This window comes from Corapipo altera, unplaced genomic scaffold (assembly GCF_003945725.1).
Source record: "Corapipo altera isolate COAL_440 unplaced genomic scaffold, ASM394572v1 61287, whole genome shotgun sequence".
Taxonomy (NCBI): Eukaryota; Metazoa; Chordata; class Aves; order Passeriformes; family Pipridae; genus Corapipo; species Corapipo altera.
In genome coordinates, this window is record NW_020885033.1 from 281,269 (window position 1) to 306,686 (window position 25,418).

At 43.8% G+C, this 25,418-nt stretch overlaps 1 protein-coding gene across 2 annotated transcripts in view; it reads right to left on the minus strand.

Annotated features, from left to right (window-relative positions):
- The window catches only part of LOC113959315 (transcription factor RFX3-like), a 109,796-nt gene extending 86,235 nt beyond the window's left edge, over positions 1 to 23,561 (minus strand). For both annotated transcript variants that reach the window (XM_027668242.1, XM_027668243.1), the window contains exons 1-2: positions 23,445 to 23,561; positions 14,446 to 14,543 (exon numbers count right to left, since the gene is read on the minus strand). In XM_027668242.1, coding sequence (XP_027524043.1) covers positions 14,446 to 14,543; positions 23,445 to 23,561 — 215 coding nt within the window. The remainder of the gene's footprint in view (positions 1 to 14,445; positions 14,544 to 23,444) is intronic.
- Positions 23,562 to 25,418: the final 1,857 nt, after the last annotated feature.

Here is a 25,418-nt window from a genome sequence, read left to right on the forward strand (position 1 = left end):
ATGTATCTTTGACTCTCGAGCTCATTTTTTTGCTTCTTCTCCTTTTACTTATCTTCTGGGAATCTAGAGCTCAAAGGGTCTCACTTTGGACCACTGTTTATAGGGTCACAAGAGAGTGGGCTTCAGAGTAGTAATTCATTCATAGTAATTAATTCACAGTAATTTTTCATCCTGGCTGCAATTCGAGTCTAACTTTCTTTGAAGGTCCAATAACAAAAACATTATTCCACTTGGGTTGTTATTCAGGTGAGAAAAATAAGTTTCCAAGGCTGTTTGTTAAAAAATAGGAACTCGTTAGACACCTGTTAATTCCTGGGAACAGACAGTGTTTCTGATAAGCTGGAGAGGGGCTTAGTCCAAGTGCAGTTTGTCAAGGTCAAGGTTTAATGAGTATTTCTCAGATCATAGTGTGACCTGGGGGGGAGATGCACCACCACAATCCACCCTGTGACTAAAGTCAACTTCTATCGGCCTCTACAAGGGAGAACAAGAAACAATGTGAGGTGTTGCAAGAATAAATACTAGGGCCCCATAGCACTGACCTCCAAGGACTACCAGACAAAGAGCTGCAGTAGCAAAAAGACAGCACCTTGGAGAAGGAGACACCATGGTGTTTGGTAACCCATGGAAACAGGATATTGCTTTACTCCCCTTCCTTGTATGTACCAACCAGCAAAAGATATAAAGTCTTGGCAGTGGACAAAACCAATGAGCAAGATCCACAGGGAAAAACCACACCAGCAACACATACTAAAAGCTGCAAAAGCCAGGGGCGAGTGCTAAGAGTGGGTGAGAAGCACTGAGGCACATGCATCAGCTGGCCTGATATACAGTCAAGGAAAGTTTGCTGCTTGACAGGAGCCAAGATCCAGGATGTCACAGAGAAACTGCCAGAACTGGTAAAAAGCACAGACTACCATCTCCTACTTTTTTTTCCATGTGGGTACCAATGACATGGTAAAGCATAACCTGGGCAAGATCAGGCAGGACTTGAGAGCACTAGTGGTCCAAGTGAAAGGGACAGGTGTCCAAGTGATCTTCTCCTCTATCTTGCGAGTCAGGGATAGGGGTGCAGGCAAAAGTCAATGCATCATGCAGATCAATACCTGGTTTCGTGGATGGTGTTGTCCTCAGGGCTTTGGTTTCTATGGTCATAGGACACTCTTCAATGAATACAGCCTACTGGGAAGAGGTGGAATCTACTGATATAGAAGAAGGAGAATCTTCGCCAGCATGTTGACTGACTTAGTGAATCGTGCTTTAAACTAATAAATTTGAAGGGGTGGGGTCCACAGCTCTGACACCTGTATATCCATGAGCAACAGGCTGGATGAGCAGACCTACCAAAGTAGAGAGGAATGCTCCCCAACTCTCTCCAAAGGCAAGAACCCCAAGTCCAGCCACCTCAAGTGCATGTATATGTAGTCTGGTCAGCAAACAGGAGGAACTGGAGCTCCATACCCAGTCTGACAGTTATGATGTCATAGGAATCAAAGAAGCCTGTGGGGAAACTCACATAACTGGAAGACCATGATGGATGGCTACAAATTCTTTTGGAAAGACAGGAAGGGAAGAAGAGAAGGTGGAGTTGTACTTTATGTAAAACAGAAATTTGAATTTATAGAGGTAAGTTATGGAGACCACAAAAGTTCTATCATTGAATACCTTTGGATCAAGATTGGAGGGATCATCACCAAGGAGTATCTTATGGGAAGCATCTGTTACTGACCTTCCAAGTAGGATGATAAGGCTGACAAAACCTTACTTTGGCTGCTCAAAGAATTCTCAGGCCAACAGAACCTGATCCTCATGGGTGGCTTCAATTACCCAGACATTTGTTGTGAAAACAACACAGCAGTGCACAAGTCATCCGTCAGGTTCCTGAAATACATTGAGGACTCCTTCCTGCTACAGATGCTGGACATGCTGACTAGGAACATCACATTGCTGCATTTACTGCTCACAAACCGAGAAGACTTACTTGACAACATAACTACCAATGGTAGCCCAGCAATCACAACATTGTAGAGTTTAAGATCCTGCCAAGCACAACTGAAGACCAGTAGTAGGACAAAGACCCTGGATTTTAGAAGAGCCAACTTGTAGATGCTCAGAGCCCAGGTGTGAGGCATTCAATGGAAAGCATCCATGGAGGGAAAAGGAGTTTGGGAATGTTGGGAGTTATTGAAGAACAGTCTCCTGGAAGCACAAGAACATTCCATCCCCTATAAAGGGAAAGGAAGGCAGAACAAGAGACCACTCTGACTTAATAATGACCTTATGAGTGTCCTTAAAAGCAAAAAAGAAGCATACTGGCTATGGAAAGGCAGCCAAATAGCCATTGAGGACTATAAGAACCTTGTTAGGACACGCAGAGATGCAGTCAGGAAGGCTAAGGCTCAGCCAGAACTGAAAATGGCCAGAGAACAAGAAGAAAGGATTCTTCAGGTATGTCAGCCAGAAAAGGAAGGTCAAAGAAGGTGCACCCCCCCCCATAAGCAAGACTGGCAGATGGGTAACAACAGATGAGGAGAAGGCTGAGGTACTCAACAAATATTTTGCTACAGTCTTCAATGGCAACCTCTCTCCCATACATCTTGAGTGGATGGACTGCCAGACAGGGACTAGGGGAGCAAAGTCCGTCCTATTTATCATGTTTGCAACCACTTGAAGAAACTGAATATACATGAGTCTATTGGGACTTGATGAGATGAATCACAGAGTCCTAAGGGAATTGCCTAATGTAGTTGTCAAGCCATTCTCAATGATATTTGAAAAGATAAGGAGGTCAGGTGAAGTCCCAGGTGACTGAAAATAGGGAAACATTGCACCCATTTTGAAAAAGGGTAGAAAGGACGACGCTGGGAACTACTGACCTGTCAGCCTCACCTCTGTGCCTGGGAAGATCATGAAACAGATCCTTCTAGAAGCTATGCTAAGGCACATGGAGGACAGGGAGGTGATTTGGGGCAGCCACCACGGCTTCCTGCCTGACTAACTCAGTGGCCTTCTATGATGGAGTGACTACATCAGTGGACAAGGGGAGGGCCATAGATGTCATTTATCTGGACTTCTGTAAAGTCTTTGACACAGTCCCCCACAACATCCAGAGGGCTTAACAGCTCAACGTTCACATGGAATAAGGAGTGATGTCCCTCAGGGGTTCATATTTGGACCAGTGTTATTTAATATCTTTACTAATGACATAGACAGTGGGACTGAGTGCAGCCTCAGCAAGTTTGCAGACAACACCAAGCTGAGTGGTGTAGTTGACACTCTGGAGGGAAGGGATGCCATCAGGAGCAATCTTGACAGGCTAGATAGGTGGGCCTGTGCAAACCTCATGAATTTCAATAAGGCCACATGCAGGGTCCTGTACCTGTATGGGGGAATCCCATGCAAATATACAGGCTGCATAGAGAACGGATCGAGAGCAGCCCTGCAGAGAAGGACTTGGGGATGTTGGCTGACAAGAAGATGAACATGACCGAGCAGTCATAGAATCACAGAATTATAGAATCATTAAGGTTGGAAAAGACCTCCAAGATCATCAAGTCCAACCTTTGACCTAATACCACCATATCCCCTAAACTATATTGGAAAATGCCACGTCCACTTGTTTTTTGAACACTTCCAAGGATGGTGACTCCACCATTTCCCTGGGGAGTCTGTTCCAATGCTTAACCACTCTTTTTTTCAGTGAAGAAATTTTCTTAACATCCAACCTGGACCTCCCCTGGCACAACTTGAGGACATTTCCCCTTGTCCTCTTTCTAGTTGTCTGGGAGAAGAGGCCAAGCCTCACTTCACTACAACCTCCTTTCAGGTAGTTGTAGAGAGCGATAAAGTGTCCCCTCAGACTCCTTTTCTCCAGACTAAACAACCCCAGCTCCCTCAGCCACTCCTCACAACTTGTGCTTTAGACCCTTCAGCAGCTTTCTTGCCCTTCTTTGGACATGCTCCAACATCTCAATGTCCTTCCTGTAGTGAGGGGTCCAAAACTGAACACAGTACTTGAGGTGTGGCCTCACCAGTGCTGAGTACAGGGGGACAATCACTTCCCTAGCCCTGCTGGCCACACTATTTCTGATACAAGCCAGGATGCCATTGGCCTCCTTGTCCATCTGGGCACACTGACAGCTCATGTTCAGCTGGCTATCGACCAACACCTCCAGGTCCTTTTCCACCAGGCAGCTTTCCAGCCACTCTTCCCCAAGCCTGTAGCATTGCATGAGGTTGTTGTGACCCAAGTGCAGGACCTGGCACTTGGCCTTGTTGAACCTCATACAATTTGCCTCAGGCCATAAATCTAGCCTGTCCAGATCCCTCTGTAGGGGTGATCTGCTCCAAAACCTTACACAACTGGATGCATCTAATCTAGTTCCATAGACCTGTGTGTGTCCAAGTGATGTAGCAGGTAGTGCTATATTCACTAGGTGGAATGAGTCCCACAATTGGAGTTCTGGGATGGAGGGCTACAGGCTGTTTAGGAGGGATAGGCAGGGCAGACAAGGTGGAGATGTGGCACTATACATAAGGGAGAGGTTTGTACAATCCTTACAGTTAGTGATGATGTGGTGGAGACCCTCTGGATGAGGATTAAGGGGTTGGAAAACAAAGGAGATGATATAGTGGGTGTTTATTACCAATTGTCCAGCCAGGATATAAGCAGTGATGAGTTATTCTGTAAGCAATTAGGAGAAATCTCTGGATCAGTAACCCTTTTACTTATGAGAGATTCCAACTTCCCAGACATCAGTTGGGAATATCATACTGCTGTGATGAGCAGGTCTTGGAAAGTCTTGAAGTTTGTGGAAGATAACTTCTTGTCACAAGTACTCTCTGAGTCAACTAGGAAAGATGCCCTCCTAGACTTGTGGTTTGTGACTAGAGAAGGATTTGTGGGAGATGTGATGGTTGGTGGCTGTCTTGGCCACAGTGATCTTGAAATGGTTGAGTTTAAAAGTTTCAGTGTAATGAGAAAAAAGGTCAGCAGAGTTGCTACCCTGGACTTCAAGAAAGCAAACTTTAAGCTACTCAGGGAGTTGCATAGTAGAGTACCCCATGAATCTGCTTTTGTGGGCTTAGGGGTCCACAAGTGCTAGTGAGTCTTTAAGAATCACCTTTCAGAAGTACAGGAGCAGGCAATTCCACTGTGTTGAAAGTCAAGCAAGTGGGGCAGAAAACCAAATTGGCTGAACAGGGAACTCCTCGTGGAACTCAAGAAAAGGAAAAAGGAAATTTTAAAATCTCTGGAAGCAAGGTCAGGCTTTGCAGGAAGATTACAGAGCTGTGGTTCATATATGCAGGGAGAAGACACGGATAACATAGCTTAACTAGAGCTGAAACTGGCCAGGGTTTTGTCAGACAGGAAGAAAGATTTTTTTAAGTACATTAATAGCAAGAGGATTTCTAAAGAAAACATTGTACCAATACTTGTTGAAGATGGTCACCTGACTAATAGGGATGAAGAAAAAGTGGAGGCATTAAATGCATTTTTTGCCTTAATCTTTAATAATACTGATAGACCTTGGGCTGCCTGGTTCCCTGAGTTGGAGGACCATGAGTGTGGGAACAGTGACTTTCCATTTATGGACACTGAAAATCTAAGGGACCAGTTGTATCAGTTGAATGTTCCCAAGTCGATGGGGCCTGATGGGATTCATCCCAGAGTTCCAAAGCAGCTAGAGGATGTTCTGGCAGGACCTGTCTCGATCATCTACCAAAGGTTTTGGGAGTCTGGGGAGGTCCCTGCTGACTGGAAGCTGGCCAATGCTATTCCTATTTACAAGAAGGGTGTGAGGGAAGACCCAGGGAACTACAGACCTATTAGTCTAACCTCAGTACCTGGAAAAATTATGGAGAAGATCATATTGGGTGCTACTGCAAGGCATTTAAAGAACAATGCAATCATCAGGGACAGTCAACATGGATTCATGAAGGGAAAGTCCTGTATTTGATAATTTGATATCCTTCTATGATAAGGTCACCTGCCTAGTGGGTAAAGGGAAGGTGATGGATGTAGTTTTTCTAGATTTTAGGAAGGCTTTTGATACTGTCCCTCACAGCATCCTTCTGGACAAGTTGACCAGCGGTGAGATGAGCAGGTACATGGTGCACTGGGTGAAGAACTGCCTGGATGGCAGGGCTCAAAGGGTTGTAGTGAATGGGGCTACATTTGGCTGGCAACTGGTCACCAGCAGCATTCCTCAGGGTTTAATTTAAGGGCCAGTTCTGTTCAGTATATTTATCAATTATATAGATGGAGGAGTTGAATGCACCATTAGTAAGTTTGCTGATGATACCAAACTGTAAGGAGCTGCTGACTCTCTCAAGGGACAAGAGATCCCAGAGGGATCTGGATAGATTGGAGCAATCATCAATGGCATGAAAATTAACAAGTCCAAATGCCAGATTCAGTACCTGTGACAGAGTAATGCCAGGAACATGTATAGATTTGGAGAGGAGTGGCTGCAGAGCAGCCCTGCAGAAAGGGATCTGGGGGTGCTGGTTGACAGCAGGCTCAATGGAAGTCAGCAGTGTGCCCTGGCAGCCAAGAGGGTAAACCACATCCTGGGGTGCATTAGGAGCAACCTGATCCTAAAGGGGTTCCCTGCCCATGACAGTAGGGTTGGACCTTTAAAGGTCCCTTCCAACACAAACCATATGATGATGATTCAGAGAGATATGGTCCATCCAACTACTGATGCAAGGTCCCTCACTCACTCCTGTAGCTGACACCACAGGCCCCAGGGTGCCTACATCCCCATCTGACTCCAGTACCTGGGCACCAAATTTCACTCACACACCTGTCTTACCAGCAGTTGGCACCTGTTCCTTGCAGCACACGGACACAGGGGACAGAGAGTAAGATTAGGCAGAGCAATAGTTAATATTTTAAAAGAAAATATAAGAAAATAGGACAGATGACAGTGATCAGGTGCAGGGCTCAGCCAGGCAAGCATACTGATTGGCCCTGTTTTACCTGTGCTTGGCCACTTTTATCCCCCTTTTTGTCTATCCGTCCTCTTTGTTTCTCTCTGCTTCCTCTTTCCCCTGTAATTCCCTTCATCAGTTTGTATAGTAGTATCAATTCTTGCATCCATCTCAGTTTTGTGTCTGGGATCCCCCCTGGTTTAACATCTTATCAGTTGCAAAGTTCAGTTTGATCTTCAGGGAAGTGGTGCCTGTAGTTTAAATTCCTTCCTAAAACATTTATTGTATGTTTTGTATGTTGTATTAAATATTAAAGTTTCCTATTTACAATGCAGAATAATTCTTGTAAATACCAAGTTTTGTATTCCTTTCTGTGGACCAAACAATAATCACTTTATAAAGTTGAATTAATATTTTAAGATGTAGAGCCTCAGCTATCCTTGTAGCTAGCAAAGCTATTTTCGATCCTGTAAATAACACCTTCTGCCATGGGGATTTCAAGTGTAATCACAGAACCATAGAATAGTAGAGTAGTTGAGGTTGAAAGGGATCTATGGAGCTTGTCTAGTCCAAACCACTTCCTGACCCATGCTCAAAGCAGGATCAACCAAAGCAAGTATCTCAAGACATTATCCAGTCAGGTTTTGGATATCTCCAAGGATGGAGACTCCACAACCTCTCTGGGCAATCTGGTCCAGAGTTTGACCACTCTTAGAGTAAAAAAGATTTTTCTTATGTTTAAATGGAAGTTCTTGTATTTCAGTTTGTGTGCATTGTCTCTCATCCTTTCACTGAGCACGCCTGAGAAGACTTTGGTTCCATCTCTGAGCTGGTTTTGTGTGGCAACGGATTTGCCATATGTAGGATGGAAGAAGTCCTGTCAGAGATGGACTAGTGAAGAAAAAGAAAACAGTTCAAATGTTATAGAAACAGAAGTTTTTAATGTGGTTTAAACAGGTTTTAAAATGGTTCTTGCTTTTCTGCAGAGTCATTGCCCCTTCTTCCCGACACCCCCTGTGAGGGACTTGTCTCCCATACAAGGTGTCCTGGGAAGGTGTCCTGAGGTGTTTCTCATTGGTCCTTGTTAACCCCTTCCTATTGGCTGTTGGCCCCTTACCTGATTGGTTTTTTCTGTGTCCCCCTGAACTTGTGATTGGTTCCCCTTTGACCCTCCTAAAAGCCTTATAAACCCCTACCCCACAATAAACTTCCTCTTTTGTCCGTCCCTCCCTGGTGGTCTGTGTGAGCTCCTTACGGGGTCATCGGGCCACGTGCCAGGGGGCAGGGGGGAAGGGCATTCACCTCCAGGTGATGGGCAGGCACCCAAGAGCCTGGAGGTCTCCCCCATCCGTTTTGTCTCGGGTAGAGTTCATTTTCTTCACAGTGGCTGGTATGGGGCTGTGTTTTGGATTTGTGCTGAATATAGGGTTGTAAGTGCAGAAGAATTTTTTTCAGAAGAATTATTCGAGGAAGAGAGAATTTATCTTGCTCAAGGAAGCTTTGCTGCCCAGGAAAAAACATCTTCCCATGAATAGTTTGGTGTTTTTTCCTCCCTCTTGCCTTACAAGGAGGTTTACTCCCTGAAAAGATAAAGTTCTTACAGACAACCTTGGAGGTCCTGCAGGGGGCCCAGGCAAGCCATTAAAAAGGCCCCAAGAGAAAAAAGCGGTGTGTTTTTCCATGCCTCTTGGTTAGTGCTGTAAAGTTAGTGTTCTTAGCTTTTGGAAATAAATTTTCCTAAATTCTTCTGCTGCCTGGTATCTGAGGTACCTGGATGCAATTTTTCTACACAGGGTTGATAATATAGAGGTGGTTTTGTTATTGTTGATCAGGGCTTACACAGAGCCTTTTCTGCTTTTTGTACTGCCACGCTGATGTCTTAAGATTTGTAGCAAATATGGATTTTTAGTACAGCTGTATAGTTTCTAACACTATAGAATAGCAGTTGACAGCTACCAAACCCTGTTCTCATGATTCATATTTTCTAAATTCTTCAGGTTTTGTTTAATGTTCTTTTCAAGGGAAAAGACTCTAGCAAGCATATCTTGTTTGGGATATGCACCTGGACCAGAATAATAAGATATCATTGTAGCCAAAGCAACCTTGAAGGCCCAGGAACCTTGGAGGAGCTCCAAAGACAGGACGTGCTGTGAGGAGGAGGAAGATGAGGAAGAAAGGGGTCTTGAGACCTCTGACTCAATTCCGGGGAGGTGTGCCGGGGGGCAGATCTGGGGAGGTCCTGGGGGAAGATAATTTTAGGATTGGATGTATTAGTGCTATAAAACTGTAGAACCCCTGTACACTCATGTACACATTTATGTATCTGCTGCACCATAAAATGCTGTATTAAAAGAACTGTTTTCTACCTTATCTATACTAATATCGTCCAGAAAGTATTTTCTATTTAAGGCAACAGTGCTGGCAAGGAAGTTGAGGGCGCATGGGAGGCTGGGAGGAGACACAGCCAGGACAGGTGACCCAAACTGACCAAAGGCATAATCCATACCATATGATATCATGCTCAGTATATATCAGTGGGGGGAAGAAGTAGGAAGGGAGGGATGTTTGGAGTGAAGGCATTTGTCCTCCCAAGTAACCATTACACGTGTTGGGGCCCTGTTCTCCTGAAGATGGCTGAACACCTGCCTGCCCACGGGAAGCAGTGAATGAATTCCTTGTTTTGCTTTGTTTATGTGCGTGGCTTTTGCTTTCTCTATTAAACTGTCTTTATCTCAACCCACAAGTTTTCTAGCTTTTACCCTTCCGATTGTCTCCCCGATCCTGCTGGTGGGGGAGTGAGCAAGCGGCTATATGGGGCTTAGTTGCTGGCTTGGGTTAAACCAAGACAATCTTCAATACACAGTGCATTTAGACACATTGATAAGATCCTCCTGAGCCTTCTCTTTTCCTGACTAAACAATCCTAAACAATTCAGGAAGTGTGGACTAGACGAGTAAACAGTGAGGTGGATTGAGAACTGTCTAAATGGCAGATCCCAGAGGGTCGTGATCAGCGGCACAGGGTGTAGTTGGAGGCTTGTCACTAGTAGTGTCCCCCAAGGTTCAATACTGGGCCCAGTATTGTTTAGTCACTGGTCCAGTGACTTGGCTGAAGGGGTAGATGCCTCCTCAGAAAGTTCGCTGATGACACAAAGCTGGGAGGAGTGGCCGATACCCCAGAGAGCTGTGCAGTCCTTTAGAAAGACCTTGACAGCTTAGAGAGATGGGCAGAGAAGAACTGTCTGAAATTCAACAAAGGCAAATGCAGGGTCCTGCACCTGGGGAAGAATAACCCCAGGCATCAGTACAGGCTGGGGGCCAACCTGCTGGAAAACAGCTCTGCGGAGAAGGACCTGGGGATCTTGGTGGAAAACAAGCTGACCATGAGCCAGCAGTGTGCCCTTGTGGCCAAGAAGGCCAATGGTATCCTGGGGTGCACATAAAGAACAGCATTGCCAGCAGGTCAAGGGAGGTGATCCTGCCCCTCTACTCAGCCCTAGTGAGGTCACATCTGGAGCACTGTGTCCAGTTCTGGGGCTCCGCAGTTCAAGAGAAACATGGAGCTCCTGGAGTGAGTCCAGTGGAAGGCGACAAAGATAATTGAGGGACTGGACTATCCCTCTTACAAGGAAAGGCTGATGGAGCTGGGCCTGTTCAACCTTGAGAAGAGACAATTGAGAGGGGACCTCATCAATGTCTATCAGTATCTGAAGGGAGGGTGCCAAGAAGATGGAACCAGGCTCTTCTTGGTGGTGCTGAGCAATAGGACAAGAGGCAACGGTCAGTAACTGATGCACAGGAAGTTCCACCTGAATATGAGGAAGAACTTCTTTACTGTGCAGGTGGCCAAGCAGTGGAACAGATTGCCCAGAGAGGGTGTGGAGTCTCCCTCACTGGAGATATTTGAAAACCATCTGGATGCAATCCTGTGCAATGTGCTCTAGGATGACCCTGCTTGAGCAGGGAGGTGGGACCAGATGACCCACTGTGGTCCCTTCCAAGCTTACCCATTCTGTGGTTCTATGATACTGAGTCACCATCCCTGGAGACATTTGCAAGACATATGGATAAGGCACTTAGGGACATGGTTTAGTGGTGGACTTAACAGTATTAGGTTAATGGTTGGACTGGATGATCTTAAAGGTCTTTTCCAACCTCAGTGATCCTATGATTTTATGATTCTTTCCCAGCTCTCTCACCATCTGCTCCTGTGGGAGATGCTCTGATCCCTTCATCACTGCAGTGGGTCTTTGCTGAACTTGATACAGTATTTCCATGTCTTTCTTGTACCAGGGAGACCAGAACTGGACACACATGTGGCCTCACCAGTGCTGAGTAGAGAGGAAGGATTACCTCCCTCAGCCTCCTGTCAACACTGTTCTTAATGCAGCTCAGTATACTATTGGCCTCCTTTGCTGCAAGGGCACGTTACTGGCTCACATTCAGTTTGTTTTCTACCATGACTCCCATGCCCTTCTCTGCAAAGCTGCTTTCCAGACAGTGAGCCCTAGCTTCTACTGGTGCATCATGTTATTCCTACCCAGGGGCAGGACTTGGCATTTCCCTTTGGTGGACTGCATGAGGTTCCTGTCTGCCCATTTCTCCAGCCTGTTGAAGTCCTTCTGAAGGCACAACAGCCACCTAGTCTATCAGACACTCCTCCCAATTCTGTATCATCTGAAAACTTGCTGAGGGTGCACTCAATGTCACAATGTGCAATTCATTAATGAAGTTGTTAAACAGTATTGGCCTGAGGATCACCCCAGGGGGACACCACTAGAGGCTGGTCTCCAGCTAGACTTTATGCTTCTGATCACAGCCATCTGGGCCTGGCAGTTTAACCAGTTTTCAGTCCACCTCACTGTCTACTAACCTAACCTGTACTTTGTCAGCTTGTCTATGAGGATGTTGAGACTATCGAAAGCCTTGCTAAAGTGAGGATAAAGAGCTGGCAGGCTGGCCAAGCATCATTTTCCTTTTGTAAAGCCATGGTGACTACTCCAAATCACTCTGTGTCCTTTATGTGCCAGGAAATGGCTTCCAGGATTATTTTCTCCATCATCTTCACAGGAATAGAGGTGAGGCTGAGCAGCCTGTATTTCCTCAGATGTCATTTGCTTTCTTCCAGTCCTCAGGAACCTCCCCTATCCTTGAAGCTGTACATGACTTGATGGGACAGGTCCCTGAGAAACCTGATCTAATTACACTTGCTTTGAGCAGAGGGTTGGACTAGATCACCTCTGGAGGTCCCTTACAACCTAAATTTTTCTATGGTAAACTATCAGTCATACTAAAATACAGCTTACTAGTGGATGAAATAGGACTACAAGTTATGTCGTGTCAGCCAGCTCCTCCTTCCATCTCCTTTTAAGGTACTATCTATAAATAAAATTATTAGCAGTTATATCAGGAAAATCATATAGACATCATCTCCTGTATGGAAATAACTTTTTTGGGCTGTTTATCCAGTCAGTATTTTTATTTTTGCTTTGTTTTGTTTTTTAAAGTTCTTTTTCCCAGATAACCACGCATTTTGGGTCTTTGTATGTCTGCCACCATACTTGCTTCTTTCCACCCACTGGTTCTTGGCTCTTGCCTTTCCAGTCACTTCCACCAGCTCTTTATCTAAGACCAGAATCCTTTCCTGTTTACTGGATCACAGTTTCACTTTTCTTAACCAGTCAACTCATGTTTTCCTTTCCTCCTCACTGACTGGGCCTAGTTGTTGTTTTCATGTGCAAATGATCTCTTGGGATGGCTTGAGGGTTGTGTTAGAATCGGACTAGCACATGACCATAAAAGGAGAATGAAAGAATATCCATGTTAATAACCATAGAACATTTTCCATTTCCACCACAGGTTTAGTACTTGCTCCTTTCTGTTTTAATAGGATAACTTCCTTCAGCCATACATCCTAGGCCCTGTATATGGAATGGAATAGACTCTTTGTTAATAGATTGGATACTAGAACCCAGAGTTCATATAATTAATAGCAGAAGCAGCAGCTGCAAGGAGATACCCCATTTAGGGCCATCTGAAGCACATCCATTGGTCTTTGGAGCAATTAACATATAAATAGGGTAAACCAAACATAATCCTCTGCTTAATATATTTGAACTATAAAGTCGGACAAAATGTCATGAACTGCAATAAACCACACACTCCCAACATCACTGCCCAGTTTCAAGTCCATGATTGAAAGAGTAGAAGTACTAGAGCTTTTAAAAGAAAAATTTATAAAAATGTGGATGAAGAAATGTTTTCTTTTGTCTCAAAAGTTCAGTGTCTTTGGCTGACATTTTTCAAAAAGAAGTTAGCCTAATAAGGCATTCTACATCGATATCTTCAGTCTTTGATTACAGTTTAACAATGTTATGAGTGACTTGCAGTTTTTACAGTATCTTAAACAAGGACACATTGGTCATTCTTAATAATAAGCATGTCTTAACAGACCCATTTAGGACAGAAGATTGATTAGTCATTATAAGACCAAAGAAAATGAAGGAACAAGAGAGTGTGTGGGAAAAGATTATCTGAAGAATGAATTTGGCAAAATATATCAGTGGAGAGGATGCTGCAAGTGTTAACATCAGTCTCAGAACACAACAGAGTTGTTGACTTCTTTTGTGTCAATGCCAGATTATCATCAATAAATACATATTTACTGTCACCAAGCAAGTTTTCTACATGCCTTTTGCTTCTTCCTTAACCTTATATCAAAAGTTTCAAGGGGATATATTTAGAGGTAACTGGAAAAAGAGGGAGGGAAGGTTGTCCCTGAGCAACTTGGAAGTTAGCCCTACTCTGTGTGTGTGTGTTTTACCATATAACCTCTAGAGGTCTCTTTTGACCTAAATTATTCTACAATTTTAAGTTTGCACATGGGAGAAAAGAACTTGATGGCCAAAAAGCATATTCATTGAAGCAAGCAAAGCACAGGAAATAGAAGAGTCTAAGAGAGAAGCAAAAGGACATATTCTCCTTCCTCTACCTTCCTTCCTTTGGAAAAACAATAAATATGTATATCATTGCACTTAAAACAATAAAGAAATTACATAATCATTTTCTGTAAGTAACGACTACAGTTGCCTCAGCAATTTAGGAAATTGCCAGTACAATTTAAACTAGAAGAGTAGAGGCCCACATGAAGACTTCTTTATAACACAGATGATCACATTATGACAAATTTAGATCATCCTTCCTATCAGCATAACTTAAAACTTGTCCATAAACTTAAGTTTCTTCCCCAAACAACAAAATGCTGCATATATAGCTTCACACTATGTCCAACCGTAAAAATTACCCAAATTCCTTTTAGATTAATTCAAGTGATCTGAATTCAACTTGATTTCACTCAAATAATAAATTAATATGACCAAAAAAAAAGTTTTTGTTCAAACATTTTTCTTTGCTAGATAAAATACAGTAGCCCATATGATGTCATTAAAAGAGTGTGCATTTAACTTCATATTTTGGCAAACATTCTAATTTAGATCAATAGCCAACTTACATAGTTCCATTTGTGTAGACTGTGTCACTTCCTTCCACATACTGAACCTGGGCTGGGTAGACATGCTGTACCTGTTGCACAGTCTGTACTTGCTGTACCTGCAAACAAGAACACCAGAAATATAGGATAGTTTACCTTATATAAAGAATGGCTAGTGTTTCAGTGCATCTAATGGTTTCTAAACAATACTCTCCATCACAGGACATCCCTGTTCTCACAATTACAGAGAATGTAATATTGTGCTGCAAGTCTGTAATATGATAAGTGAAGTATTAACATTGGAGATGTATGGATATTTTCAATGCCAAAGAGAGAACCATCTAGAAAGAACAAGAACTATGTACTTTACTCCAAGCGTAGAAACTATATTTAGGAAGGAAGAAAATTTTATTTGGTCATCTATATGCTGATTTTCTGTATTTTTTTAACTCTAATTAAACTCTATACAATACAAGCCTCTAAATCACAACTTATATGTGCTGTTAACAGGCAAACTCTGACCTGTCAGAGGAGGTCCTAAAAAATTCAGTGTAATCCTAGAAGAGTCTGGTTCTCATGCATGTGATGCATCATCACATGTCTTCAAGGTGAACTGCTCTGGCAGATGTGCTCTGAAGTGGAGGATTGCACCAGGAGAGCTTTCCAAAAACAGGCAAAACTGTAAAGCTAGCTCATAGAGAGAGGGTACCCCAGCCCCTCCCAGAGTGGGAAGTGTTAAGACCTTGATGAGTGGCAGCTCTGACTCAGCTTGGGTGGGGCCAGGAGTTAAGGCAGCCAACACCTACATGTACAAAAGACACACCCAAGGAGCATAAGTGACAAGGAGTGGGGCAAATAGGGCAGGCAAACAGGGTGTGGCTGTCATGGTTTAGGAATGGTATTCCCCAATTTAGTGCTCCCACTGAAACCACACTGCCATTCCCCCCCCCTTCCAATTGGAGGCACAAAAGGCATAGATCATGGGTTGAGATAAGAACAATTTAATGGAAATAGCAATGAGATAAGAAAACAAACAATAACAGCAACAATATTAATAACAAAAGGTATAAGCAAAAGAAACTATTTACACGGAAAACCTCCAACAATAAACAAATACTGGACAGCTTCCCCCACCACTGTTTTCTCAACTGGAAGGAACACCCTTCTCCTCAGAAGCGAGAGTCCCTTTCCCCCACTCCCTGGCAATGATGTGAGGTGGTATTGAATAACATTAGGGTCCTGGCTATGGCCCCTCACAGCTACTGAAAAAAATTAACCCTGTCCTGGACAGAACCATGCCAAGGCATGGCGTATCAGCCAGGGTAGGCGTGGCGGTTTGCACAGCAGTTCATGCAAGAAGGGCATGCAGGGAGGGCACAGTCCCCCTACCAACTCAGGACGTAAGCCCAATTAGTGGTCATCAGTGGGTTTAGGAAATGCGGTTCTTCCTGACCAACCTGATCTCCTTTTATGACCAGGTGACCCATCTAGTGCATGGGGGGAAAGCTGAGGATGTAGTCTGCCTGGACTTCAGCAAAGCCTTTGATACTGTCTCCCACGGCATTCTCCTGGAAAAGTTGGCAGTATACAGCTTAGACTGGTGCACGCTTCTCTGGGTTAAGAACTGGCTGGATGGTCAGGCCCAGAGAGTGGTGGTGAATGGTGCTGCCTCCAGTTGTCGTCCAGTCACTAGTGGAGTTCTCCAGGGCTCAGTATTGGACTGTCCTGTTTAATATCTTTATTGATGATCTGGACAAGGGGATTGAGTCTACTATCGGCAAATTCACAGACAACACTAAGTTGGGTAAGAGTGTCGATCTGCAGAAGGCTCTGCAGAGAGATCTGAACAGGCCGAGGCCAACAGTATGAAGTTCAACAAGGCCAAGTGCCGGGACCTGCATTTCCGTGACAATAAGCCCATTCAGCACTACAGGCCTGGGGAAGAGTGGTTGGAAAGGGGTGAGACAGAAAAGGACCTGGAGGTGCTGGCTGACAGCCAGCTGAACATGAGCCAGCAGTGTGCCCAGGTGGCCAAGAAGGCCAATGGCATCCTGACTTGTATCAGAAATAGTGTGGCCAGGAGGACTAGGGAAGGGATTGTCCCTCTGTACTCGGCACTGGTGAGGCCGCACCTCAAGCACTGTGTTCAGTTTTGGGTGCTTTCACTGCAAGAAAAACACTGAGGTGCTGGAGCCTGTCCAGAGAATGGCAACAAAGCTATTGAAGGTTCTAGAGAATAAGTAATATGAGGACCGGCTGAGGGAGCTGGGGTTGTTTACACTGGAGAAAAGGCAGCTCATGGGAGACCTTATTGCTCTCTACAACTACCTGAAAGGAGGTTGTAGTGAGGTGGGGGTCGGCCTCTTCTCCTAGGCAACTAGCAGCAGGATGAGAGGACATAGCCGCGAGTTGCACTAGGGAGGTTCAGATTGGACATCAGGAATAATTTCTTCACGGAAAGGGTTGTTAAGCATTGGAATGGACTGCTGTTTTGGGTCTGGCTGAGATGGAGTTCATTTCCCCCATAGCACCCCTCACAGTGCTATGCTTTGCATTGGTAGCTAGAAGGATGTTGATAACACACTAATGTTTTGACTGCTGCTGAGCACAGTATCAGCGTTGTAATATTCCTCCTGGGAGGGGACACAAGTAGGTCAGCTGACTCAAACTAACCAAAGGGATATTCCATACCATATGATGTCAGTTCAGATATAAAAGCTAAGGAGAGGAGCAAGAAGGGGGACATTTGTTGTTTCCAATGGCTGCCTGCTAAGAAACCATTACATGTGCTGAAGCCCTACTTCTCGGGAAGTGGCCAGACACTGCTGCTGATGGGAAGTAGAGAATAAAATCTTGTCATTTTTCGCTTTGCTTTTGCACATGCAAGCTTTTGCTTTGCTTTTGCTTTGATAAACTGCCTTATCCCAACCCACAAGTTGTTTTCCATCTTACTCTCTCCTTTACAGCTGGGGAGTGATAGAGCAGCTGGGTGGGCACCTGGCATCCAGCCAAGGTCAACCCACCACAACTGCCCGGGGGGTGATGGAGTCACCATCCCTGGAGGTGTTCAAGAAACAACTGGACATAGCACTTAGTGCCATGATCTAGTTTATGAGGTGATGATTGGTCAAAAGTTGAACTCAATGATCTTAGAGGTCTTTTCCAGCCTAAACGATTCTGTGATTCATTGCTCTCCCAGAAGAAACCTAGCTATGGTTTCCACTCTCCAGAAAGCTATCACCAGAACTCATGTGTCGACTCAGAGCTCCTGTGTAAACATGCAGCTGTCCAGGCCTCAGGCTGCAGGCAGTGTCAGAGCTTGTCACTGGTATCAGAAGGCAGCAGAGGTAACACCTGTGTGAGGGGAGACAGGTGGATGACCTGCTCCACCTGGTGGCAAAGCTGAAAGAGGAAGTAGAAAGGTTAGGAGTTACAGGGAGCATGAGAGGGGGATAGACTGGTGGAGTCACTCTATCATCCCTGAGACAAATGCACTGGATGTACACATCACTAGAAACAGAGGATCCTCTACCCTCTCGCCACCAGGCAGAAGGAGAGGACCTAAGAGATGGGAGGGAATGGAAACAGGTCCCTGCTCAGGGAAGCAGGTGAATCACCTCCTGGCCCACCTCACCTTCCCAGATAACCCTACACAATAGGGAGGAGGCTCCTTTTCTGCCATGTGGCTTTCCAGTCACTCTTCCCCAAGCCTTTAGTGTTGGAACTTCATCTGTCTACTGCTGTAAAAGTCAATACATCAGGAACAAAAGGAGGGCCAAGGAGAATCTCCATCCTTTAGTGGATGGGGAGGGAACATAGTGATTAGGAAAAGACTGAGGTACTTAATGCATTCTTTGCCTCAGTCTTTAATAACAAGACCAGTTGTCCTTGAGGTACCTTAGCCCCCTGAGCTGGAAGACAGAGACAAGGACCAGAATGAAGCCCCCACATTCCAGGAGGAATGCAACAAGTACAGGGCAACCAGGGGATCAGGCCCAGTCATCAGGGGTTCATGAAAGGCAAGTCCTGCTTGACTAACCTGATCTTCTATGACAAGGTGACCTGCTTAGTGGATGAAGGAAAGGCTGTTTGCAGACAACATCAAGTTGGGTGGGAGTCTTGATCTGCCTGTGAATAGTAAGGATCTACAGAGGAGTCTGGACAGGCTGGATTGATGGACCAAGGCAAATTGTATGACGTTCAACAAGGTTAAGTGCCGGGTCCTGCACTTGGGTCACAACAACCCCCTGCAATGCTACAGGCTTGGGGAAGAGTAGCTGGAAAGCTGCCTGGTGGAAAAGGACCTGGGGGTGCTGGATGACAGCCAGATGAACATGAGGCAGCAGTGTGCCCAGGTGGCCAAGAAGGCCAATGGCATCTTGGCCTGTATCAAAAATAGTGTGGCCAGTAGGACTAGTACAGTAATCATCCCTTATACTCAGCACTGGTGAGGCTGCACCTAAAATACTGTGTCCAGTTTTGGGCCCCTCACTTCAAGAAAGATATTGAGGTGCTGGAGCACGTCCAAAGAAGGGCAATGAAGCTGGTGAAGGGTCTGGAGCACAAGTCTTATGAGGAGAAGCTGAGGGAAATGTGGTTGTTTAGTCTGGAGAAAAGGAGGCTTGGGGGGACCTTATCGCTCTCTACAACTACCTGAAAGGAGGTTGTAGCGAGGTGGAGGTTGGCCTCTCCTCCCAGGTAACAAGTGACAGGATGAGAGGAAAAGGCCTTGAGTTGTGCCAGGGCGTGTTTAGATTGGATATTAGGAAAAAATTTCTTCACTGAAAGGGTGGTCAAGCACTGAAAGAAGCTGCCCATGGAAGTGGTTTAATCACCATCCCTGGAGGTAATTAAAAGATGTGTAGATGTAGAGCTTAGGAGACATGGTTTAGTGGTGGGATTGGCAGTATTGGATTCGATGATCTTAAAGGCCCTTTCCAACTTAAATTATTCTTTGATTCTAAGATCTACAAGAGCTCTTCAATAACATTTTAGTTAGAACACATTCATCATCCTCACTATAGTCTGTAAAATTCCTATCCCCTCCTTTTCCACCATTAACTCATATACTTTAAGACAAGATACTAAACTACATTGTTAAGTATTGGCAGTAGTCTGGAGGTGCTCAAGAAATTGGGAGGGGGCACAGCTGGGACACCTGAACCCAGCTAACCAAAGTGATATTCCTTACCCTTATGATGCCGAGTCCTGTACTTTGGCCACAACAACCCCATGCAGCACTACAGGCTGGGGGCAGAGTGGCTGGAGAGCAGCCAGGCAGAGAGGGACTTGGGAGTTTGGATTGACAGGAAGCTGAACATGAGCCAGCAGTGTGCCCAGGTTTCCCCTTTTCCTTGCAATTTATTATGATTACTTTTTAATTATTAAACTTCTTAACCCATGAGCTTTTCTTTTGGCACAGTTATAACCACAACCAGCAGGGGATGCTGGCACGCCTCAGGAGGCAGGGGCTGCAGTGCCTCACTCACGGTCACCCGGTGGCGCTGTTGGGCCTCTGGGAGATGCAGATGGGGGGGAAAACAAAGGGAACGGTTTGCCAACCTCCAGATGAGCTCACGTGGCAAATGGTATATCTCAGCTGTGGCAGCTGGTCTGAGACCCAAGGGGAGCCCTCCCACAGGGACTATCTTGCTATATCCCAAAATGGGGGTGGTTGGAAGCCCCTCCTCAGGCAGTGCCAGCCCCAGGCAGTCCATGCCAGGCCCAGGGCTGTGGAGGTGGCAGCTGGCAAGGGACAGAGATGCCAGTCCATCCAGCAAAGAGCAGGGAGACCAGGGGACAAATGAGAGCTCCTTTGGTCCTCAGCAGCTCTGAGGGGCATCCAGGCAGTGGGCAGAGGTGAAACTGGGACCTTCCTCGGGGCTCAAAGAAGCTAATGACCCAGCCAAAAAAAAAAAATTAATCCGGAGACCCTCTCTCCACACCCTTCCCTCAGTCAGGGGAAAAGTGCAGTCCCCAGGAAAAAAATCAAAAAACAACTCACCTCCCCCTACAGTCTCCCAAAGCCTTAGTTTGGAATGTGGGACTATCAGCTAGCTAATCCTTTTGTGTGTGGCTCCATGCTGGCCATCCTTCCAGGCCAGGGGAATTCAGTCAGCTAGCTCCCTTCCCCCTTCCATTGCTCAACACCTTTCTTTCCCAGTGGTAAAGGGAAAAAATTCAAAGCAGGATTATTTTTTTCTTAAAAGAAAAACAAACTATGACAGTCGTTTATGAAGATGTTGAAGAGCACTGGGCCTAAAATGGAGTCCTGTGGAACCCCACTAGTGATAGGTCGCCAGTCTGATGTTACCCCATTCACTATTACCCTTTGTGCCTGACCTGAGAGCCAGTTGCTCACACACCGCATGACATGTTTATCTAGCTGTGTGCTGGACATTTTGTCCAGAAGGATCCTGTGAGACACAGCATCAAAAGCTTTTTCTCAACACTTATCCTTTGCCACCTATCCTTTTCTCTCTAAACCAGTATCTCCTTCATATCCTGTCCTAATCACTGAAAAATCATCTGTGTTGGCTTTTGTGGGAAAAAAATAAGGCAGTTTTATTACAAGCAAGGATTTCCATGGTTACCTTGTGTTGAGATACCTGGAGGTCATTTTATTTGGGGAGATTGAAGAGCCATTTTATGGTCAGGAGCTGGTGAGTTGCATGTTGTTCTGGTCACTGTTACTTACTGCTGCTTACTGCTTTGTTTACTGTTCTTATTGTTCTGGCCACTGCTTTACTTACTGTTCTTGTTGTTCTGATCACTGTTAGGCAAATGGGAAAGCATGTAAGGCAGTGAGACCAATTTGGGCTTGCTGCCAAGGGACCATGTGGCCGAGGGCAGGGAAACAACCTGATAGGTGCATGAGGACAACCAATGGACTGCACCAGAAAGGAAAGATTGCCTTTTAAGGAAGAAAAGAACAAGGGCTGGCATGGGAGGAGCGAGGGAGTGTTTATGTAAATCAAGAGACCTTAAAAAGGGCTCATCCCTCCCATTCGGATGTGCTCGAACCAGGTCATGAGTTCAGTGCACCCAGTGCGCTGTCAATAAAGTTCGTTGTTTCACTTTATTTGACCGTCTTCAAAATTTTAATTAGAGATATTTCTCACACTTTCACTACATAGCATCACCTTTTTAGTCTAAACAAAATATTGCAGCAAACTCCTCTTCCTTGGCCATGCTGATCCCCTAACATTCCTTTCTGACACCTTACTTCAGTTATACTTTCAAAATAAGACTCAACTAAAAAAATACAATTCAATAGAATCACAAAATACTCCAAAATACAGATGAAATATTCAGTGAAACAGAACTATTGGAAATAATAACAGAAAAAATAAGTAATATCCTATTGAAAATATATGCTGATATAAACTATATCTAGTTTTTTAAAGTTTAAAGCAAAACTTAGAAGAATTAACCACAGTAAGCCTCATAGAAAGCTTTACTAAGTCCAAGCACCACAGAAGCTTAATTTACAAAGTTAGCACAATAATACAAAGACCTTTTTGAACGGGGAGAAGGTTTTAAAGGGGAGAACGGTTTTAAACTAAAAGAGGAGCAAATACACAAAGATAAGCATTTAAATTCATGTTAAGTGCCCAATTCTTGAATGTTTTGCTGAAACACTGGGGTTTTTTGGGGGGGAGGGGTTTGGCAGGGTGTTTTAAAAAAAAGCAAATGTATTCCAAGGTACATTAGAAATAAAAGTGATATTAATGGAATTATGATGCATTATGAATTGAGTCTGTATACCAGGAAAAATTATTAGTGAAATGTATGAGGCTTTTAAACAGCATTGCAAAGAACATGCAGAAAAACATCATCACCTTAAATTTTAAAACTAAACTTAACACAATGCTAGATTTTTTAGTTTAGACAACAGCACAGAAATAGACATATAATTTAACAAGTTATTCTCAGTTTTAATATTGTTGATTTTGAAACTGTAAAGCCAATTTATATTGAAAAAGAACATCAGATTTCACCCAAAGAACCTAAAACAGTGACAGCTGAATGGAGGGGAAGTGGAAAGGGAGATACTGATCTCTTCTTCCTGGTATCCTGTGACTGGATGAGTGGGAATAGTTCAAAGATGCATCAGGGAAGGTTCAGACTTCATATTAGGAAACATTCCTTTACTGAGAAGGTGGTCAAACACTGGAACAGGCTTCCTAGAGAGGTGGTTAATGCCCCAAGCCTGTCAGTGTTTAAGAGGTATTTGGACAATGCCCTTAATACTATGCTTTTGGTCAGCCCCGAAGTGGTCAGGCAGCTGGACTAGAAAATCATTGTAAATCTCTTCTAACTGGAACAAATAATTAAAAAAAAAAAAGCTAAATTACACATACTAAAGGAGTCTTGGACTAAAGTCATGGCTTTTCACATTCAGTTCCTGTTTTCCAACTCCCACTTCCCTCCTCAGTCTCCCCATGCACCACACTCTCCAATGTTGGTGGGGCCGCATAGGTGATTAATCATGTCACAGAAGTGTGTGCTGAGCTGACTGCTTCAGAAGCCCCTTTAATTCTCTGGCAAATCCAAATTATGCATTACTTAAGGTTTTACTTCATAAACTTATCTGCAGTTGCTCAAGAACCTGCAGGGAATTCAGCTTAGAAGTACAGAATTGCATTGCTTTTGTATTTTACATCTTTATTGTATTTATTTCAAAAATTCCATATTCCTTTCAAAAGAATAAATGTGAATATTTAATAAATTAATGTAATTTTATGAGATATTGCAAACATTTCATAGTAATCTACTTTTAGAATCATGCGTATATATTTCTGATGGTTGACAAATATTCTAGTTCAAGAAATAAACCCTGAAAACTGCATGTCTGCTTATGTAGCTATTTTAGTTCCATCAAAATAAAATTGAATAAAACAGTAGAAAGGAATTGGTTTTGCAGCCCTGTACAAAATCAATTCTTTACTACACCTATTGAAATGCATCATTATGTCTTGTCAGGGTTTTTTGTTTACCCAAAATTAACAGATACCTACCTGTTGCTGAACCGGTACCTGCTGTACTACCTGTGTGGGCACTGCTGCCTGGCCAGCCACAGATGCCTGTAAAGTCACAGTCGAACCTGTATCTGACCCAGTCTCTGATGTCTGCATCGTGGTCTCTGAATAAAATTAAAATGTAAAATTAAAAGTTCAGCACAAACTTATTTGCTTTTTGTCACTTATTCAGATCTTAAAAGAAGCATATTCACCCAAAATCAAATCTGGGGATTAGCTAAAGATTATTTCATGCACTATTACATGAGTACATGGAGATACTTAATTTATTTTTCCTTTTTTAAAAATTCTGCTTTGGCCTAAAATATTAGAAATTTCATATTATATATTATTGCTTTGTCTAATCTAAGGTCTGCTTAGAACTTGCAACACGCCAAGAAGAGAATAAGCTTTGGGCTTTGTGATTTTTTTCTAACAGTTTACAGTCTGATCCGTAATAGCAAATATGTTTATCGAGTCAGAAGCAAGGTGCACACAAACCTATTTACTGCTTTGAGGTAAAGAACTCTTAGAAAACCATCCATTCACAGGCTTTATTCTTCTCTAACTACACTTGTATACATTATCTGCAACTATTGTTAAATTTTGAGAGGAGATTCAAAACCTTATACCATATTAAGACAACACACTTTAAGCTACCTATATGCACAAAAATAATTAATTCTAGAAGCTGCACATATAAATATTTATTTCTTAATCAAGCACGCCTTCACAAAAAGACTTGCAATCATCAATGCAATAAAACTGATAGGTTGAAACATTTCCTACTATCTCATTACAGTTCTAAAGAACTACAAGAATAATTTATGTAGTAATCACAATACAAGTAAATTACAGTACCTTCAGTTTTCAGAAAGAACTAACATACACTGAATAAAGTATACTGTAAGAAATCAATAGGTAAAATATGCAATACCAGAAAAAAATTTCTCTCTTCATTTTCTTCCCTGAAACAGTTCAAATCCTTATGCACTGAAATATTAAAAGTTTTCTCTTACCTAACTTGCCCTCAAAATATCCTATTTAATAGTGTAAATGAACAGAAACTTTTCTCATTTATGTGACTTCAGGAACAACACATAAAAACTAGAAATAAGTCAACATCCTCTGTCCTAATTAGAACAGCTGGGACCAGCTCATCACTGTGTGGGTGTAACCCAAAACTGTGTATTCTATAGCCTTCCATGCCATTTTCCAGAAACTGTTAACAATAAACCATTTACAGCAGCTGCCCAGAGCACGCCTGACACCTCAGGCTATAAGTTGGGTGTTAAGAGGCCTGAGAGATAGGAGGATGCTCCTGTCCTCACACCCATTGTGGAACTCCCCACCCTGAGGGAGGTACTGAGCGTTCCTGCCTGAACCTGAGGATATATAATCTTGGGGTCTTGGGACTTCTGGTACCTCTCGTGGGATCCAGAGAAGGACCGGAACTTGGACTGGACTGCAACCACAACTCTCAACCAGACTGAGACCACCACTCTCAACCGGACTGCAATCACCACTCTTGACCAGACTGCAACAGCACTCCCAACCGAACTGCAATCAGCACTCTCACCAACAGGTTTTCCCCTCTCCTTTTACTTTGGACTCAGGGGGACCACGTGGGGCTCAGCATGGGGCGGGGGCCCCAATGAACACCACTCTGTTCAAGCCCCAGGGTGCTGGGTTATACATCTGGGTTTTGTGGGTTAAAACCAATTGTTTGTCTGTGTAATTGTATTTATTGTATTATTTTTATTAAATTGTTATTCTGACTTATAATCTCTTTTTAGTTGGGTTCATTTCCCCTGCCGGTTTACCTTTAAACCAGCACATCCTCCCATCAGCTAGTAAATGACTACACATTCTTCAAATCTATCCTTCCTCTGGTTTACTGAGTTGCACTATAAATTCTTCATATTCAAATGTTGAGTTAAAGCTCTGGCAGGTGATAGAATGAGGAGCTTCAAC